At 37.6% G+C, this 20,581-nt stretch overlaps 1 protein-coding gene across 5 annotated transcripts in view; it reads left to right on the top strand.

Moving 5' to 3' along the window:
* STAU2 (staufen double-stranded RNA binding protein 2) overlaps positions 1-20,581 on the top strand; it is a 168,371-nt gene that overhangs the window by 50,034 nt on the left and 97,756 nt on the right. For 4 of the 5 annotated variants that reach the window (XM_042869928.1, XM_042869929.1, XM_042869927.1 and 1 more), the window contains exons 6-10: positions 573-732; positions 4,908-5,015; positions 11,830-12,042; positions 15,470-15,607; positions 18,842-18,973. In XM_042869928.1, coding sequence (XP_042725862.1) covers positions 573-732; positions 4,908-5,015; positions 11,830-12,042; positions 15,470-15,607; positions 18,842-18,973 — 751 coding nt within the window. The remainder of the gene's footprint in view (positions 1-572; positions 733-4,907; positions 5,016-11,829; positions 12,043-15,469; positions 15,608-18,841; positions 18,974-20,581) is intronic. The other variant, XM_042869931.1, reaches the window with a different exon arrangement.

Below are 20,581 nucleotides of genomic sequence, written 5' to 3'. Positions count from 1 at the left end.
GCTGGAGGAGAGCTTCTCCCTATGCTTTGTTATGCTTTTGGAAGAGAAGTCTTTAACCTCTGCGACAATTCCAATGCTTGAGCTTCAACTAGAGGCCAGAAATATGTTGTCGAGGTCCTTCACTCTCTGCCATCTGACTTTCTCTCTGCTAAACTGTGCAGGCTTGTTGTCCCTGTGGGAGGGTCTTTGTGTTCCTTCTTTCTCTGTGCCACTTGCCCCTGGGACTGGTCTTGCCTCCCAGAAGTAACTTCCACAGGAGCTTTCAGTTCTCCTAGGCCTAATTCTCTCAAGGCTTAGGCCAGGAAGACAGCAGCACGAGGCTGCTGACTTGGAACACTGCCCAGCTTGTTGCAGAGGAGTGGAAATGGGGGGTGAAGAGCTGGTGTGCATGTAGGAGCTGCCTTGCGGGTCAATTTTCATGTATTTGAGAGGGCTTACTCTGTGAGCAAAAACAATGTCGTAGTCCTAGCTACCATTCTATATTGCATACAGTGAATGGTTAAAATCTGTAACTTATATTGCTGCTTTCTAACACATAGAAAGGCATTAACTTGTTCATGACTTCTTTACAGGTATCACTGCCCAGTGCCTAAAATTTTCTATGTCCAGTTAACTGTTGGCAACAGTGAGTTTTTTGGTGAAGGAAAGACTCGCCAAGCTGCTAGACATAATGCTGCAATGAAGGCCCTACAAGCTCTCCAGAATGAGCCTATTCCAGAAAAATTACCTCAGGTTTGTGTTTCAGAAAACATGCCATTCCTAACCTTCATGTTTTGGTACCGCATTCAACAATCTACTTACTAGTTTTTCAGTGTCTAATTTTAAGTGTTCTGTTTTCATATTAGCCCTAAAGGCAGAGAAGAAATGCAAAGAAATCATTAGTGTTGTTTCTTTCTTTATAACTGCACACCTAACATAGAACAAGACTTCAACAGTGAAAATAAGCAGGCGTTTGAAGATGAAACTGTCCACAGTGTAAGAGTTTATCCCAAAGTCCCGCAGCATGAACTCCCAAGGGTTTATACCAAAAGTCAAGAAAATGTCAATGTAATCAGTGTCTTCATGAAGAATTAATATTAAACAACTGTCATCCACGAATGTGGTCTTAAGTGACATGTTGCCAGTGTACCTAGGAACATGGCTGAGGTCACTGACGTCTACTGCAAAGCTGTCTGATGGTTTTAGTCTTTCAGCTCTTTGTTCCCTTTTTGAATAATTAGCTTTCTCGGTGCTGTGTGTGTAAGTGCTGTATATTGCTACTTCAAAACAAAAATCGTCATTTTAAAATAAGTTGGCAGAAAAATTAGCCAGAGTAATCTTGGCAAATTGAAAGTGCAAATGAAACCAAAATTATTTTAAAAACTGAATAATAAAATTGCTCAGTCAGATAGGCGAAAAATAATGCATCAGGAGACAATCTTTTTTTCTTATCTTAAATGCAAAGGATAGTACATAGTATAAGAAAGTAAATAATATATGTAAGTAATCTGGATGCATACCTGGTTTATGTACAGAGATTTAATAACCTTTGTGTGTATGATATTTACCTAAGAAAAGTAATACTATCTTTAACCTTCATGTCTAATTGGATCTATGTAGTGTCTGTTTTGATGTGCAGGCTTTTAGGAGATGTCACCATGGCAAATGGAGTTTCCTAAATTCTTGCAGCGTTCTGTATTGCTGTCCCACTCATGAGCTAAGGAAGTAACTTTATTCTCCTCTTCACCTCCATGAAGGTGGTGAAATTGAATCAAATCCACGACTAACTAAGAGAAAAATTAAAGGAGGACTGTCAAAAGAGAATAACGTGTGTTGGGTGTGTTAGGAGTTGCGTGGTAGTGATAAGATCTGTGGGAGTGCTGTGACATTCTGGTGCAGCAGCTGAAGGCCGTCTGGGGTGCTGTAGGATCTCAGTAGCAGATATCTGTGGGCATGAAAATGAATGAAGTTCCAAGGAAAGCCTGTGTATCTTAGTCAGGCTGAGGCTACTGGTTGTAGGTAGGAACGATGAAAGATCCTCTTTGTCTCTTAAGTGACTCTGGACTACACAGAGATGAATTATATGGGGTTAGGTGCATCTACCCCAAGAAGTGCAGGTTAAGGTGGAATTTAGGGCCTCATATTGCCAAGGATTGGGCTCTTCTCTGCTGCTGGTCATGTGAATTGCAGGGTGGAGGGATGTGCCTTCACCATAGGGTTGCACCAGCTTTGTAGAGCTCTTCTTCCTTCAGCAGAACGGAGATGCTGGGATCAGCCAAGGAAGATGTGAGATTCCCCATGCCTCACACATGGATCAGTGCAGTACGCGAGTATGACTGGTTCTGATTGTTTGACTGGTGGAGCTCCCCTCTTCTCTGGCCAGTGCCAGATTACTTCTGATGAGAGCAGGAAAGGGAGGAGATAGGCCTGCTGAGACCAGGCTGGCCCTGCATCCCACTGGTGAGCCTCGCTGGAGTGGGGTCTGTGTAAAATAGCACGCTAAGTAGGTCTTTAACTCTGATCTTCAGAATCCTGTTTGCTGAATGAGGCTTCTGTATAGTCTTTGTTCATCTTGATGCCCACATTTATTTACTTCTTTTTTAACTGCATTAAGGATAAAATCCCCCATCAATATTAAACTGTTAAAGAATATTACCATCTTAGTGCTTCCTTGCGCAAATATATGGTGAGGTGAGTAGAAGCAAGAAATGATCAGCAAGCAGAGCAGGAGCGTAGGTGAATCTGAAACTGCTTACATAAAAGAGCTATTGTGTGTCTGCCAAAGCACCTTACTATCTCATAGATTTGAGGCTCAGAAAGGCCTTACAATTAAAGTGTCAGCTCTGGAATGAAGATCAAATTTAAATTCAAAGTACTTGGGACACTCCTGAACATATTTTATCTTCCTGAAGGTGAGGAAGTTCCAGCTAGTCACTCCACTGTTCTTGGTGAAAGGATATGCAAGGGCTGAAATTTTAAGGGTGGAGGGGATATTCAGTGATTTTCAGTATTAATTCTGTATGGCTCTGTATTATTTTATATTAACTATGCCAGTGACTACTGTTCCCCCTTTCAGATATAAAATAAATTTGGTGCGAAGCTGAATGTGGCTAAATTCACCTAGCTTTTCTGTCTAATCAGTATTTTCTTATCTTTGCTAAATCTAAAAACAGCTATGAAAAGTCTCTTCCCTCTATGTATTTAGAGATTATGCTTAAGTAATTTTAAATCTTTTTGTAGATCTAATGGTTTCCATAATGTCCTGGTGTAAATTTGTTTTCTTTCCAACCAGCTGTTCATCTGTGTGGCTTTTTTTGTCTGCCTTTCAGATTTTCAGTTTATAAAACACAGACTTAATTGAATGCCATATTGTGTAAGATTTTCACTAAAGTTGTTTACAAAATAATGTTACTCCACTATTTGTTTGACATTCTGTCTACCCGAAGATACATTTTTGGTTTTTAATATTGTCCTTTTAACTCCATTCAGCTGATTATTCTCAGCAAGTCTGAGTCTTTCACTGAATCAATGCTTTGCCTGTCCTGTAATGATGCACATTCTTGATTTCAGTAGTACTTTGCATTTCATTGTGTGAAATGAGCTAGAAGTCCTACATAATTTCATTCTAACTCCCCTTGTTTCTGCTTTACACTGTACCCTTTCTTTTCAGCAGGTTCTGCAGACCTTTATCAGTTTTGTCTTGTATGTAGCTGAAGATCAGTGACAGGGATGTAAATTGCTTTTACGGAGTCAAGCATTTAGTGAGACAAAAAAATGCTTCAAAGACTGTGTATTGTACCACTGCTGGTGTATTTCTGGTCTTTCTTTTTATTACATATGGTATATATTAAGAGATAAGAAATGATAGATACAATATTGGTAAATTCCCTTGTTATTCTGAAGAACTTGTTACTTTTTACTGTTATTTTAACTTCAGTATCTGGATTTTGTAGCTGTGCTGGTGGCTGAAGATTTACATCAGGCTTGATTATGTAAGATGGGAGCTCTGCAGGAATCCACCTAGTTCATCCCAAACTTCTTTGATGTTTACCTCCAGTAATAAAAAATTAGGAGTCTGGCCAAAATTACACGTCTGTTGAGAGATCCCAGTTTGAAGCATTCAGGGTACTGCAGTGTGAAAGTAGCTGGAAGATCAACCTCTGTAAACTAAGTAAAATGTAGCCTAGGAGAGTGACACCATAAGGCAGCAGTTGCACGAGATGATATCTGGTCCCTGTGCCAGTGGTTGTCTGAAAAAAATAGCGTTTAACCTAAAGTGCAAAGCAAAGCCAGATTTTATGCAGGACAATGTTTGCGTGTGCCTTTTGTTGTTTTATCTCTAATCCTCTTTGTTTGTTATGTTCCTATGGATAAATAAATAGCTCTCTGTGTTGAGCAAGCTGTTCTCTGTCACTACCTTTTCATACTGGTCATTAATTCCCAGAGGGAAGCCGACAGAGGGGCCGCTAAGCAGCTGGACCTGCTGGGGACACCTGTAACCTGGTGACCCAGTCAAAGCACAGGAGGGTTCACTCTATCCCTTCTGACAGAAGTACTGTCTTCAGTCTTTCTTGAGAAGTACAGGAGACTTTGTCCTTGCTTAGGAGGGGCACCCACAGAGAGGCTGTTAAGCGGGTCACAGGGTCTTTAGTACTTGTGTTCAAAGCTTGTATTCAGATGATAATTAGCCATGCCATTTATAAGACTAAAACCCGTGGAAGTTGTTTTGCCCTCTATCATTGGTTTATAAAATAATGTGTTTGTGTTCGTTTGATATGAAGCATAACTGCTTCATATCTGGCTTCACAGGTCAGTGAGTGGCTGGTAATGGGGCGCTGAGGTGGGGTACCCAACACTGATTCACAGTGTGATGGAAGAACGCAAAAATGACAGAGAATTTATTATCGTTGTGTGCTTTTCATTTTCAGAATGGAGAAACAGGAAAAGAAACAGAAGAAGACAAAGATGCAAACAAGTCTGAGATCAGTGTTGTGTTTGAAATTGCTTTGAAGCGCAATATACCTGTCAGTTTTGAGGTATGTATTCCATATTACCTGTTTGCTGAGAAAGTATTGAAGAATCCAGCACTGAAACTCAACACGGTTAAAAATGGCACTTAAATTCATGTAAATTATAAATAAATATCTTTGGTACAATCATAGAATATTCTGAGTTGGAAGGGTCCCAAAAGGCTCCATGCAGGAGCACCCAAAATTCAAACCCTATGTATGATGGACAGAGTGACTAGAAGGATACTGTGAGAAACAGTATCAAGAGCTTTGCCAAAATACAAAAAGAAAACATCAACTGGCTTCCTTCCCTTCATCATCTAGGTGCATAACTATCATAAAAAGACATTGAGTTTGTTAAGCATTCACCTTGTGATCCTGTGTTGCCTGTGACCAATGGCCAGATAGTCTTTCAGGTGTTTTTCAGGAATTCCTAGAATAGTCTCTACAATTTTTCCAGGCACCAAAATAAGACTGACAGGGCTGTCCTCTGGAAGATTAAGATTCAGTCCCTGGAGTGGTATGTTGGTATGTATAATGATTGATTTGTATCAGTACCTGAGAAATTGAGCTTCTACTATAGAATGAGACATTCTTTCAGAAAAAGGATAATGCCAATATTTGGCTGGAAACAAGTAAATTGCAGGAAGGCAGTTCATGCATTTTCTGTATAATATTGTGAGATCAGAATTAGTGGCCACACTCAAACTGACTTCAGATAATCTTCAAAATAGAGTTAAATGAAGTCTTGGCTTTAACTGCAAGTATTCATGCTGTACAAAAGTTCCCAATAAGAGACTTTGCATCCAGTGTTCTGTTTTCAGAAAGTCAAGGCTTCCTTTCAGTCTTCCACACTGTTTGACACCTGATCTATCTCTACTTAAGCCTCAGTCTACGAATCTACTTCTTATACCTTTGTTTACATTAAGTAATTGAGAATTTTTTTTGCTGCATTCATTCAACTACCTGGGGGATTGATTGACTGAACATGAGCCAACAGTGTGCTCAGGTGGCCAAGAAGGCCAACGGCATACTGGCCTGCATCAGAAATAGTGTGGCCAGCAGAAGCAGAGAAGTTATCATCCCCCTGTACTCAGCACTGGTGAGGCCACATCTCGAGTATTGTGTTCAGTTTTGGGCTCCTCACTACAGGAAAGATGTTGAGATCCTGGAGCGTGTTCAGAGAAGGGCAACAAAACCGGTGAGGGGTCTGGAGCACAAACCTTATGAGGAGTGATTGGCTGAGGGAGCTGGGATCATTTAGTCTGGAGAAGAGGAGGCTCAGGGGAGACCTCATTGCACTGTACAACCTCCTGAAGGGAGGTTGTGGTGAAGAGGGATTTGGCCTCTTCTCCCAGGCAACGAGCAGGACAAGGGGTAATGGCCAGAAGTTGTATCAGAGGAGGTTTAGATTAGACATAAGGAAGAACTTTTTCTGTCAGAGAGTGGTCAGGCACTGGAATGGCTGCCCAGGGAGGTGGTGGAGTCGCCGTCCCTGGCAGTGTTCAAGAGGTGTCTGGATGACGTGCTGCGCGATATGGTTTAGTACTAGTGGTGGCAATGGTGATGAGGAGACGGTTGGACTGGATGATCTTATAGGTCGTTTCCAACCTTGTGATTCTTGTGATTGTGATTCTTGTGATAACAACAGCAGAACTTTTCCGATGAAAAAGTTTTTACACAAATTGTAAAATCTAACCTTATGGTGGTAGAAGCCACCAGACTTCCAAGCTGTTTGCCTTTTTTTTTTTTTTTTTTAATTTTGCTTTTTTAATGCAGAAAAGTGGATGTATTGTTACACATTTACACTGAGCAAATGTGAAGGACATGGGAAGTGCCTTCACTGGTGATGGTTATTTTCTCGAGGCCTTTTTCATCTTGACATGCATGAACATATTTGCATGTTAAAAAAATATATTCTTAAGTGACGTGCTGTACTGCATGCTTTATGCAGTTACTGATTTTTTTGGCCAGTACTCATGGTTTGGCTGATGTCAACTGAGCTACTTGGTCCTTATTGGAAATTTGAGAAATCACTGATAAGCTAGACAAGGGAGCCAAAGATATCGAGTATTGATTTTGACAAAGAAATTCCTTGGTATAACAAATTTGTATGTATTTCATATATGGGGAATATAACTGCAAAAAAAAAAAAAGTATAATATGGACTAATTGGAAAGTTGAGAAAGTCTCAAGCATAAAACTGGAGTCTGGGAGTGTTGGCTTATCAATTTGCAACCGCATGGAAAGAATGTAATTCCTGTGTATGATCAATGCAATGGAAAAACATGCCTGTGTTTCAAAAAGGAAGAGAAGAATTAATGCTTCAGTTTTCACACAAGTTATTTTCTACCTTAAGTATTTAAAAATATTTGGAACAGTTCCACAGAAATCAGTACAGTAAAATACAGAGAGGTGAATGGTCACAGATCAAAGAATAGCTTGGATGTTGGAATGGAAAGAGGCGTAGTGCTTTGAATACGTTCCTAACTTTGTCCCTGTGTTTCAACTTATTTAAGGGAGAGCATTTGGTAAGGAGAGAATGAAGGAAGAGACACTTAGTGCAGAAAAAGTCTAATGTGTCCTTTGCCAAAGAATGTTAACAACATTGAAAAAAGACATTTTTTTGCTCTCCTGACAGGTTTTGTGTTATTTCCTGCCCTTAAATCTGAGTATAAGTGACACTTTAAGATAGAATTTTGATTTAACTTGGTACTAGCTTGTATTTCAGTAAGTCTGCTAAGCAATTATGGATAATCCCCAGGATCTGATGTTTCTAATAGGATTTTATTTACAAATGGTTTTGTGTTATTCCAGGCAGGCATCAAAGCTTTCTCCAGCTTGTTTTTGTGCGATGGCTATAAAATGATCTGCCTTCTCTTCATCTGACGAAGCTTTAGCAAATGTTCCAACAGTGCTGTGTTATGCAACTAATTAATGGTCATAAAGATATGTAAAGTTCTATGTAAACACATTCTCAGAATTGCATAAGGGGTGGAAAATAAGGAGAGCGTGCAGAACCCAGGAGTTCTCTTTTTTTTAATGTAACTGTTCAAACTATGCATGGTTTCATTCCAGCTGCTCTGCCAGTGTGTTAGGTGCTTGTTCTGTTTGTCCTGTTTTGTATAATGTTTTATATTTTAAATTTTAATTTAATTTTAATTGCCTTGGAGCATTAGGAAGAGTTTTAAAGAATTTCTATCAATTAAATTGCTAACTACAATAAAACCATTCAGTTCTGATAATAATAATAATAATAATAATAATAATAATAATAATAATAATAATAATAAAAGCTTCATAACACACCTACCATGGATGTATCCTTACTTACCCTTTATTTGTCAACTTTTCAGCCACTATACAACTCTAAAGGCATATGTGGGCAAAATGAGCAATTTTTAAGGAGAGGTACAAAGCTGCTAGGAATTGTCAGAACAGTTCTAAGATTTTACCTCCAATTTCATCCTTTAGCATGAACTGAAATCTTCCTGCATTGGTTCTCTAGCATCATGGATGTTTTTTACTTTCCAAACTTGTTAGTATTGAATTAGGTTGGCTTGGAAGACAAAACTGAAGTCAACAGAGTTAGAAGAACTGTGTAGAAATGGTCCAGTATTCACACCAGGCATCAGATGCCTTAGGATGTTTCAGACTGTTGTTTTATTTCCCGAATTGTTTCTGGTCAAAATGAGGTGAAGGCTCAGTGTTTTGAGCTAGAAGCAGAGCAGATTGATGCTTCTGAAAGGTTGAGAATGTTCTTGGCGAGGAGTTTTGTGCCCATCTAGCTCCTGGTCTCCTGGGCATTAGTCTTTCAGACTGGGTGATGAATGTACTGAGTAGCTCTCATTCGTCTGTTTTAATAAACCATCCAGACTCTTTTTATTTTAAATTGGAAAAATCTGACATGTCAGCCCACACAAGCACATGGAAATATATTGGTATTTTCTAAATAATCGTAGATATAGGTGACATGTTTTTACTGACCTGTTCTTTGTCTTCTCTGTTATTTTTTTTTAATGTCCATTTAATCTTGTCATTGTCTTTTGATTTTTATACCTGTAGTCTCTTTAATAATTGAAGCAGCATTGCTCTTTCATTGTAATTGGACTGCTGTTTTTCATTTGTCAGCATGATTCATTAAATTGAGCCAAATTCACTCTTGATGTAACTTGACCTTAGATGAGTTTTGGCCCCATGTGTTTTCTCTTGCTGGAATTATTCTTTAAATCAGTGGAACAGAGAAGAAAAGTGTATTGAACTGTCACCCTTAATCAAATTCTCAGCTTTAAATTAGCCATGATTTGATCCATAGGTCGTATCTTTCAACTGAGGAAATGGTTTAATGTACTAATGCATATAGTGTTCTTGGAGAGCAAAGGCTGAATTTCTTTTAAGTGTTTTGTGTGCCTAGGCTTATAGAACAACTGTTTGAAATCATGTGGAATAAAAAGATCTAAAATCTGAGGTTAACAAAAAAATGTTGTTAGGTAAATATTTTTTTGCTAAATTACCAATTTTGGATGTTTAGCTTGATCCAGATCCCATCCGAATTCTATGGGGTTCATTCCATTGACAGTACAGACTTTTTTCATATACTTACTAACAAAGAAACAGTTTTGAATGTTTTCCAGGCAATTATTTACCTTGTGCCACATGCTTAGATGTTTCAAAGATGAAAATTACAGCAGAATACATTGGTTTTATATTCATGCGCATGCAAATATAATCAGGTTTTATATTAAAATTCTTTTCCATATATATACTTTTGCGTGCATTTATATATATATATGAGAAAACTTATATAAAACTAATATTTAAGGATCTCAGCAATTATGTTTGTTAAGCAAGTTACGTTGTCCTTTTTCATCTGGTCAATATTTACATTGTTGTATATTTTATTAATGTCCTGCATTGCATATAAGTAGAAACACCTATATAATGCCATTAATAAGACCACAAAAAGATTAAGGACTCTAGTAACATTAATTTAGCCTTACTATTTACAGCTGGCGTGTTGTAAGATTTGGATAGCGCTGTGCAGTAGTCAGTTAGGGTGCATACTAATGACAAAGGAAAGGGCAGTGCTGAAGGATGTAGTGCAGGAACATAGCTCTACTGTGCCTGCAGTGGAATGACCCTGGGTGTTCAGCTTCCCTGGTTTAGGCTGGGGGCCATGAAGGCACGGCCGCTTCTCACACTTTGCCTTCAAGTGAAGCAGTGTTGAAAACACTTCTGAAATCATTACCCTGAATCTGAGAGTGGGAACACTCCCGGACTGCAGTGTAAGCGTTGCATGCTGGTAAAGATGCTGCCTTATTCTGTGAAAATGTGGACAAAATGCGGACAGAGTGGTCTGTTAGTCTTCATTTTGTGTCTTTTTATTGAGATATGCTGTGATAATTGTGTTTGCTGGGTGAAAATGCCACAAAAAAAGAGTTTAAAAAGAAATACAAGCCTAGGGAGGCCTCATTACAGTGTAACTGCAAAACTAAATAATGCAAGGGACATGACCTTGATAAAAAGAACTTTAATACAAAACATGTTTTAATAATACTAAGGTTGAAGGTTCCAGTCCATTAAAAATACAGTTATTGCACCAAGAAGGCCCTAGCACCTTTACCTCCCTTCTCTTGCACTCAGGCATTATACTTCTTCAGTGGATGGTTTGATGTTACTGTACCTACTGAAAAACATATATTTGTATTGCTTTTGAAGACAATGGAGAGATGTGCCTGTCAGATGCTCTAATCTCTCCTTGCACACATTACATGTACCAAAGATTAAATTAGGTAACTGCTTCCGCCCATCAAACAAAATAACTGAACCTTCTCCCAGATGAGGTCTCTAATTCCGGATAGACATTATCCAGACCAGTAAGTGTTGCGTACATGAATAGATGGCTGCCTTAGCACGTGCAGTACTGTGGTCTGTTGGTAACTACATCCTACCAGCACTGCCTCCTAGGAGGATACCTGTGCATGGAAGAGCGTAGACAGAAAAATACTAAACAAAGGTGCACCATTCAGAACTTCTCAATTTTATGTTTTCATATTACAACTTTTAGTAGTGGAGGAGTACTTCAAATGCGTTTTCTCATTGTCTTTCATCTTGTGTATATTTGGAAATGGATGAACGAATTAAAATTTCCATAACCAGTTTCTGTGTGGGTGACGGTGCTTTTCTTAATCATTCCTTTCTGGTGAGAGGGACAGCTGATTGTCATGGAGACAGTGCTATGGCAGCCTTTCTAGTGGGTATGATGTCTCTGAGCTGTGTGCTCTGGCAAGGTAAGAGCTAAGAGCAGGCAGTACTGTCTGCAGCTCAGATAATGTCAAAATTTTGGCCTTTAGGGATGGAAGTTTGGAACCATGTATGAACATTCCAGATTCTAATGATAACAGAAGAAAATGATCAACATATTCAAACAGTGCTGTGTAAGCACAGTTTTGAATATGCTGTATGGAGAGAAAGATAGATGGACCTTCATGAATTGAAATTCTTTAGTATGGGAAGTGCCTTGCAAGAAGACAACAGCAGCCTTGTTTTAAATATGCGTTACTGCTGCATACTGTGTAACTGATATATTCTGAAAATGCAGGTCTACTGTATTTTCTGTGAAACACTGTATATGATGGTTAGATTCATGTTATGCTGTCAGCCTTCATTTTCTATCCCCAAACCTGGCACTGCCATTAAGACTCATCTGGATTTTGTGAAAACCCATCTAAATGCTTCCGAGTAGGAGAAGGTATTATATTCACTGGTATTAAGTATGTTGCACAAAAATATAAACATTAGATTATAGGATGATTTGACTCCAAACACTTTTGTTTAAAAGGTGATAAAAGAAAGTGGACCTCCTCACATGAAGAGCTTTGTCACACGAGTTACAGTAGGAGAATTCACTGCAGAAGGAGAAGGGAACAGTAAGAAGCTCTCAAAGAAACGTGCTGCAATGTCTGTCCTTCAAGAGCTGAAGAAGCTTCCTCCTCTTCCTGTGATTGAAAAGCCAAAACTGTACTTCAAAAAACGTCCAAAAACAATATTGAAGGTATGTGTCTACCCTTGTCAGAATTAAGAATACTTGCTGGGAGAGAAACAGTTACTCAGATTTTAAGTCAGTAAAGGCTCATTTGCCATTTTATGTCAATATTGTTACTAATTTGTTTGTATCTCATACCTTACTTATTTATTTAATTCTGACAATGCTGTGAAATTCTCCAATGCAATGGCTTGTAAGGAGCTGTCTCTTAACTGAGCTCACATCACAGGAAGAGTTAGTTCAAGTGTAGTGGAGGATCGAAGCCTCCAAGCAACTCTGCACATTCACGAGGATTTTTAGCATCATCTCCTTTGAGAGGCCTCATTGGAATATATAATGCTTTATCTCAACTCTTTCCTCCTCAGAGAGAGTATATGAAATACTACTGAGTATATGAAATACTACTGATCTGGAGAAGTGCTGTACAGTCCAGCTTCTTCCCTCATTGAGCTGGATTTGGGAGTTTCCTGCTTTCAACATCAGTCTGTTTTGATTCTGGAGAGATTTAAAAGAAATGCAAGAGTTTGTTCCCATCTCAGCCTTGCGTGTCACTTGTCATACTTTCTTTGTTTCATGTGCCTTTGTTAAGGTTAGCATTTGTTTGATAACGTCCTTCAGCTCCTGAAAGAAGGTTGAAAATTTTCTGGAGACCAATTCAAGGAGGACTTGTAGGTTTTGAACTATCTCTCCGTTAAAATGTATGCAATCCTAGAAGATGTTGATGTGCTTTTTGCTGCACCAATGAGACATCACTTTAGGGTCTCTGGAATCTTCTAAGATCAAGTTTCTTAAATGGTGCTTCTATTCCTGGTGGCAGATTTATTGCTACTCAGAGAATTGAGTTATCCTGCAGTGACTAGCCCTGGTTTGTGTACTCATCCTCAATATGAACAGAAACAAAAGACCATCTGAAGTAATCAATCCTCCACTTGATCTAACAAAAGCAGCCATAGAGTGTCCATATATTTATGATGCATCACTTCATTGTCTCAGCACTGTGCAGCTAATCGGATTAACCTGTCATCTTTTCAGTCCTTGTGATGATGCTTTGCAAGTGATCAAAATCTTCTAAGTGATATCTTATTGTAGGAAGTATTATTTTGTGAGGTAATAGTAAACATTTTGTACATGACTTTACATCGTCTGGCATGTTGGATGGTCGCTTAGACCTGTGCAAAATAATACTGCTTGAAGTATATGTAAAGCATACTTAGCCGTTCAAACTTGTGTTAGATAAGTGATGATCATGGAGAGTTGGGCTGTTAGTGCCTGGTGTTACAGTCACTTTTGTTCCCATAGTATGCAGCCTCCAGACAAAAACTACAGGAAATAGCAGGGAACCTTCACATCTAAAACCTATGCTTTGGAGTAATGTTTTAGGGCTTAAATTTCATCTCTGTTTCTGAGAGGGAGAAAAAAAAACCTCTTCAAGTTTTCTGGATTTGATAACAATTGTGACGATACGCAGCTTTTGATGAAATGCACAGCTATGTCCATGGCTTGTATTATGTTAGGTGAGGTAACATCACACCAGGATGATGTGAAGTTTTAAATATAGCTTGAATTCAGTCCTCATTGAGTATTATCAAGAAGGGTACTAAAATAAATAAATACACAGAAGTGTGACCATTTGAAATCTTCATCCTACGTACATAGAGAGCAGATTTGTGCAGGAACAACCATCTTGTTTAAGCAAATACTCTGGAGACTGCAAAATCGTAAAACACATGAGTTGTTTCTTAATCTTCCTTATTTTGTTTGCCCTCAAAGCAGGACAAGTGATTTCCCAAGGAAATCTAGGTTAATTAGGTAATTAGCTCCTACTGAAATTCATGGTCTATAATTCTCAAAAACCGCTAGGCAAAAAAATAGCATTAAAAGTTATTAATTCAGAACCACCAACATCAATGCAGCTTTAAGGGTCTGAAGGCTGAGAGATCTGAAAAAGGCTGTTTTCTCTGGCCATCTCATTTTGGTACATTTTGCTCAAGAAGGATGCTAAGGGTGTAACCAAGTAAAAACCTCTTATTTCACCATACACCATTTGCCATTACAGTCTTGAACTGAATTATCCAGAGTTGGTGATGTTAGAAATAGACGTTAGTGAAAATAACCTGATTGTGTAGGAAGCTGTTGTCTTTTGAATATGAAGTCTTCTGAAATGCTTTTCTTGTGTCCGTTCCTTTTAGTTTAACCTGCATGTATTTTGAGCATCACAAAGAATGACAACAATAACTCCTGTATGCCTGTGCATATATTTATGAGCCTGTATCTCATGTCGCGCACTTTATTTAGACTGCTCTCCCTTTGTCTCTGACTGGCTTCTTGCCCACACAGCTGCCCTTGTGCATGACATTGTCTTAATTCTTTCACCTTCATCTTCTCTAACGACTTCAGCGATAACGCTATAAGGATTCGCCGCACAGCTTTCTTAAAATCATCTCTTAGTTTCTTGACCACTTGTTTGTTTGAGAAGCTCAAATAAGCACAACTTTGCCTCTTCATTTGTGCTGCAAATGAAGAATAACTTTCACAGTAACATTAAAACTATTCTACATTCAAAAGTCATTTGCATTTTTAAGTTCTTCTGTTGTGTTATGATATTCATCTGTTAAATAAAACCTCAGATGAATGTGTTTGAATCTTAAATTTCTTTTCCTTAGGTTTTACAAACCATATTTTCAAAGTTGTTTGCTTTGGGAGAGAATTCATTGTATGAATAGTAACACTAAAAGTATTTCAGAACTAATACAAATAGATTGTAGAGACTGTGGTTTTTCACCTGTCTGTGCAATCTTGGACAAAAAAAAAAAATTCTGTCCATTTGTTTTCCCCTGTCAGATCAGTTCTCCCATTATCTGTACTTTTGAAGTATTTTAAATACTTTGTGGGTGACTCACGGTGCCTACCATTTTTAGCTATTGGAGTTTTTCTTTGTATTTTCTAGCTTCACTGCATACAAACATTTTGAGGGTAAATTCCTCTGGCATGCAAACAGAGCAAGCTTTCTCCACTTTTAATTGCACTGTGGGATGGAAGGCAGGAATGTTGAGATGGAAATTATGAGACAAATGCACCTTCCTTTGTTATATGGCAGATCTTTTTTGTTCCCATGTAAAATCAACTCTTCTTAATGTACTGCATGTTCAGCATTCTAGCAGTCTATTTTAAGGATCCCAGGGAAGGGTTGTAGAAATAGGGCAGTGAAATATAATGGATGAATCTGTATTTTGTCCATCTCCACAAGACGTTCATAGATAGATTAAGGTGTTAGTAGCTCACCTTTGATAAATATCCATGCTACTTATAACTGTGGCAGACAGTGGGTGGTGTGAAATTTGCTTATTTCTCTTAAAATGAGTATTAGAGGTAGTAAAGCAGCATAGCATATATAATACTGATACGTAATGAAATATATCTTTTAAACCTATTTTAGACTGGACCTGAATATGGTCAAGGAATGAATCCTATCAGTCGTCTGGCTCAGATCCAACAGGCCAAAAAGGAGAAGGAGCCAGAGTATGTGCTTCTTTCTGAGAGAGGGATGCCTCGCCGTCGAGAGTTTGTTATGCAGGTACCATCTGCTGTTGTGTCTGAGATAGCGCCCTTGTTCTGTCATGCTCTAACATGAGAAAAATGGTGGCGTAACACAAAAGCTGATTCCAGCGTGTTTAGCTTTTTGCTTTACAGTCAGCTATACAACTGGAGTATGAAACATAGTACCTGTGTGAACTTCTTTGCAGTTAGACTACATAATCTTTGAAGGACTCTTCCAATTGAGCTACCCTGCCCTATTCCTTCTTTCTTTTGGTGGAAAGAAATAGTTAGGGCCCTATGAAAGTTTTTCTTGTAGTTACATTTTTATACTCTTATTTTTGTTTCACCTAGTGGTTTCTGGCTGCATCCCTAATGCTGCTTTTTGTTCATAATTTGAAATAAAAATACTTCCATTTTTCTTTTTGAAAGTTTTGCAGTTGTTAATCAGAGTGTTGCACTACAAGCAAGTATTTTGAAATATGAAGAATATACTCCATATTGCCAAGTGTTTTGGTTTAAAAAAATTAGTACTGTAAATCTTCTAAGAATTCCTTTTAGATTTTCATCTGCTTCGGTACTTTTATTCTTATTTGAAATATGACAGAAACAGCCTTCTGACACACGTTTTAGCCTCTCCAGTTAATAGATTTGGATATAATACAGTAGGTCATCAATGTTTCTTTGATTTTTAAATTGGAACATTTGCAGGGATTTGGTGTAGCCAAACATATGATATATATTGGAATAATTTTGTGCCGTCCAGAACAGGAAACCTGAGCATGTTTTGACCTGTTGTCCACAAGCCGCACCAAAATGTCACTTCTGATCATAAGCAGAGTTTATGATGTACTAGCATTTTCTTCTCAAGAAGAAAAAGTTACATTTTCACTGAAATCTTTAAATCTTTCCTTCGTGTCTGTCTAGACAGGCTAGCAGTCTTTGTTTCCTTGGATCTCAGTGATAACAATTTGTTTTTATCTCTGGGAAAAAAAAAACCATATATATATGTACATATACATATACATATATATATATATATACATATATATAGGGTTCCTTGTATTTTAGGTTCTGATTTATGCATATAATCTTGGATTTCCAACTGTTTATGCTATTCAGAAATATTTGAAAAAGACCATATTTTTTGCTGTGCTCAAATCCTGCCCCAGTTAGAGATGGTTCCATGTGGAGTCAGCAAAGTGCTGTGTAACACAGTCCAGTATTAGAATGATGAGCTGAGAATTTGGCTTTCCACTGAAGAATTCTCAGCAGTGGTAAAGCATTTGGCTTGAATAAAAAAAAGGATCTTAAGAGCAGTGAATACATAAAAGATTCCACTATCTGAGAAGACCCGTGAAGAAAAAAATCAAAGAAATTTCATAGAGGGTTTGCTTTTCATATATAACACTGTAGCCATATATTTACCCTTTTCTAATTCTTTCACACAAAAACATACTTCTGCTTCTCCTGACTTCAGGAAGTCTCTGTGGATTCATTATGACGTGCAAAAGACCTTATCAGAATATAAAGCCTTTGTATAAACTACTTAAACAGTGTTTTCATTTAATTTAATTGAATGTGGAAGTAAAATATCTAAAGATAATATGTTCATTTTTATCTGTCACACAAAGAGCTAGTTTAGATGTGATGAAATGGATCCAATTACTTGTCCTGACCACTAGATAAACAGAAGAAAACCTCTGATGACATTAGTTGGTGTTCTGTTCCCAAAGTTAATTTCAGAAAGCTCTTTCTCTTTGTAGTCAGGCCTTTAATCCTTGATAGAGGTTATAATAATAGCTAAACCAGTTTTACAGGTCTGAGAAATAGCAGAACGTTGATTTATTGTGGGTTATGTTATAAATTATCATTTTGTCTTGTCCCATTAAGGTCTCTCAGTTTTATTGCATATAAGCTTGTAGTAGATTGGCTGTTTTCTGATTGAAATTTCTGATCTACATAGATCATAAAGGTTTTATATCAAGGTTATTAATATTTCTGTTTTATGTGGTTGAATGTTTTTGTTTAAGTATATATGTATTTTGAAGGGATGTTCGTGATCATTTATTTACAACCTCTTCTTTCTGTTTAGAATTAATAGGTATTTGAGTAAAAAAAACTTAAAAGTTTTAGGAAAAAATATATATGAAAATTTGAGGAAAGTGAATAATTATTGAATACCATAAATTACTAAATAACACATATTATTTATTTAAGAGCTGTGTGCCTGTTTTTGTCATCTTTTAAGCTCAGTACAGAATGCTTCATCTCACTGACCTCTAAGCTTTCTCTTATTCAGATTGCCTTGAGTATTTTATTGTTTTTATTTTATTTTGTTTCTTTTTCTTTTTTTTTTTTTTTTTTTTTTAACATGGTTTGGAACCATGTATTATTTCCAGAGATAATTTGGAAAATAAAATACCTTAGTGGACAAACTGAAGTACAGCTATTCAAGAACTTTGAATAATGCACAAATGAATTGCAGTGACAGTACTAATGCCTCAGATCAGATGCATACAGCCTCAATAGGGTAAGAGTGGTACAAAACTCAAGGAATGAGCTTGAGACTTGAGGATATTCATCATCTATAGTTTGTCTTTTTTTCTTTTTTTTTTTTCTTGTTGACATTTTAACTTCTCTTTGCGGTGTGAAAGGCATCTTGTTTGTTGGAAGTGCTTTGGACAGTACAAACACAGGTCCAGCAGTGAGGGAGCCTTCTTTTCAGAGAAAGTTTTGATAAAAGCTTTCAGGTGTGAAGACAGAAAAAGGAAACGGCTCCTACTCCTGCATTTCTTGCAGTGCAATGAGGTGGAAGAAAAGTGAACATAGTTTTCATCCATCTGAAAAACTGCTCTTTTTGAACCACAATCTCTGGGTCATTGTTTGTCTCTCCGTTGCTCAGGATATTGTCCTGCTGACGCTGGCAAGCTGCTGAAGGCTTGTACCAGGGAGTCCAGGTTATTCTAATGTTAGGAAAGAGTGAGAAACATAACTGGGGAAGATGTTCAGCAGAGAGAACGGGATTGACACAGATGTTGGTGGAAGAAAGATAAATAGAAATGTAGCTCTTTGGTATAAATTTGTGGATCTTGAAAAATCCCAACAAGCTTTAAGTTTGGAAGCAATATTGTAATCCACTTTGGTACTGTTCTTACTTTTACAGGATTGAATCTTTATCAGAAGAGCTGATGGTAGGTCAACAAGATTATTGTGTGGCGATGTTAAACGATCTTGCATTTTTTGTAATTATGATTAATATTTTCTTTTTAAGGTAAAAGTAGGTAATGAGATTACTACTGGAACAGGCCCAAACAAGAAGATAGCTAAAAGAAATGCAGCAGAAGCAATGTTGCTACAGCTGGGTTACAAAGCCTCTACTCCTCTTCAAGACCAGACAGAAAAGGTGAGAACCATTTGTGATGCCAAAATTCTATCTTTGTCTAGATTTCTTAGCCTTACCAGCTAATCACTTGGTATGAACAGAACCTTAAACTTGTGCACTGTGCTGGGTTGCATGTCAGAGATCAGCCTTCATTTCAAGGCAGCAGGCAGTATAAGTGTAGTAAGAGCAATAGAGAACAGAAATGTAGTTTCAGAAGAAAGTTGTATGCAAAATTGTACATGTAACTTGTATTTATATTTCTGCTTAAAAATATTCCTCTTTTATACTGCTATAGGTACAATGAGAGGACCCCTCTTCTGGAATAGGGAAGAATGTTGTCATTAATTTTCATACATAAAGTACTCACTGCTATTTGTCTTCCCATTGAATATATTCTAGAATAATTCTAGGAGTAGCACTCCTGGCCCATCCTGACTTCGTTGATTAAAGGTTTTGTAATCAAAGTAGGTGTTAAAGTTTTACTTTTTGTGTCCTGACAAGATCAGAGCAAGGCATCTGGCTAAGCTGTGGACTCTGGACAGCTTCTGTCACACACACACACACACACACACACACACACACACACACACGGTTCCTCCATGTGTATATTTTGATCACAGCTTAAATGTTTGCTGTGGCTGCATAAGCCAACTGTTGACTCAGGTCAACAGAATGTTCTGCTGGGCGTTTATAGGGACCACATGATAAATCTGTTTGTAGTGCTGTTGAGTGGTTACGGAAGGGGTGATGCTGCTTTCTTTTCTTGCATTCTATGCATTGTCCAAAAAAAAAAAAAAAAAGACAGAAGACAGTAAAACAAGTGTAATTACATATTTGCAGAAATAGAGATCTTAGAATTGGGGTAAAGCACAGAAGCCTAATATTATTTTGAACATAATGATCAAATATGATGCTGTATACACAAAATGTGCACTACTCAAGATTTGTGAAATGGGTGCATTCAAGATAATCTATTTTTTTTTATAGTTTTGTTGGGCTAAAGGACATAAAATATTTTTAGAACATCTGAATTGATTTTCTGTATACAGTAGACTGACCGTGTAAAGCACATAAACACGATATTTAGTATAGATTTAAAAAAAAAAAAACCAAACAGTTCTCAAACTGAACAAGTGCTCTACACATAGAGCAGGAGAGATAGTAGTACCATCTGGGTTTGGGACTCTTATTACCAGATCAAAATACTGTGGACACATAAAACAAAGAGTTAGTGCAGTAATTTATTTATTTCTTTATTTATTTCCAGAGTTCATTGGAACTCTGTTTCATTGTTTAAATTTGGAGTGTCAGACTGTTTCTTTTGACAAGCATTCTCATGGTATCTGTACACAGAATGAGTGAAATACAGCCTTCTGATTGATCTGAAGGATGCTTTAATTCAGCACTAAAAATTGTAGCATTCTTGCTTGAGGAGTCAACACTAACTGGGACCCGCTCAGATAATCTCCTCAATCAAGACATGTCTGGTGCTGGAGAAGGAGGAAAATAGATGTTAGAGCTCTACCAATTTGACCATTGTAAAATTCCTTCCGTATAAATTGCACTGTAAAGATGTGCCATTAGAAGATTTTTGCTTGTTTCTTTGCATGCCAAGTGGAGCCCAATGCA

Source organism: Lagopus leucura, unplaced genomic scaffold (assembly GCF_019238085.1).
Source record: "Lagopus leucura isolate 7727_CA_CO unplaced genomic scaffold, USGS_WTPT01 Super-Scaffold_100002, whole genome shotgun sequence".
In the NCBI taxonomy this organism is placed as follows: Eukaryota; Metazoa; Chordata; class Aves; order Galliformes; family Phasianidae; genus Lagopus; species Lagopus leucura.
This window is presented reverse-complemented; position numbering and strand designations above follow the sequence as displayed.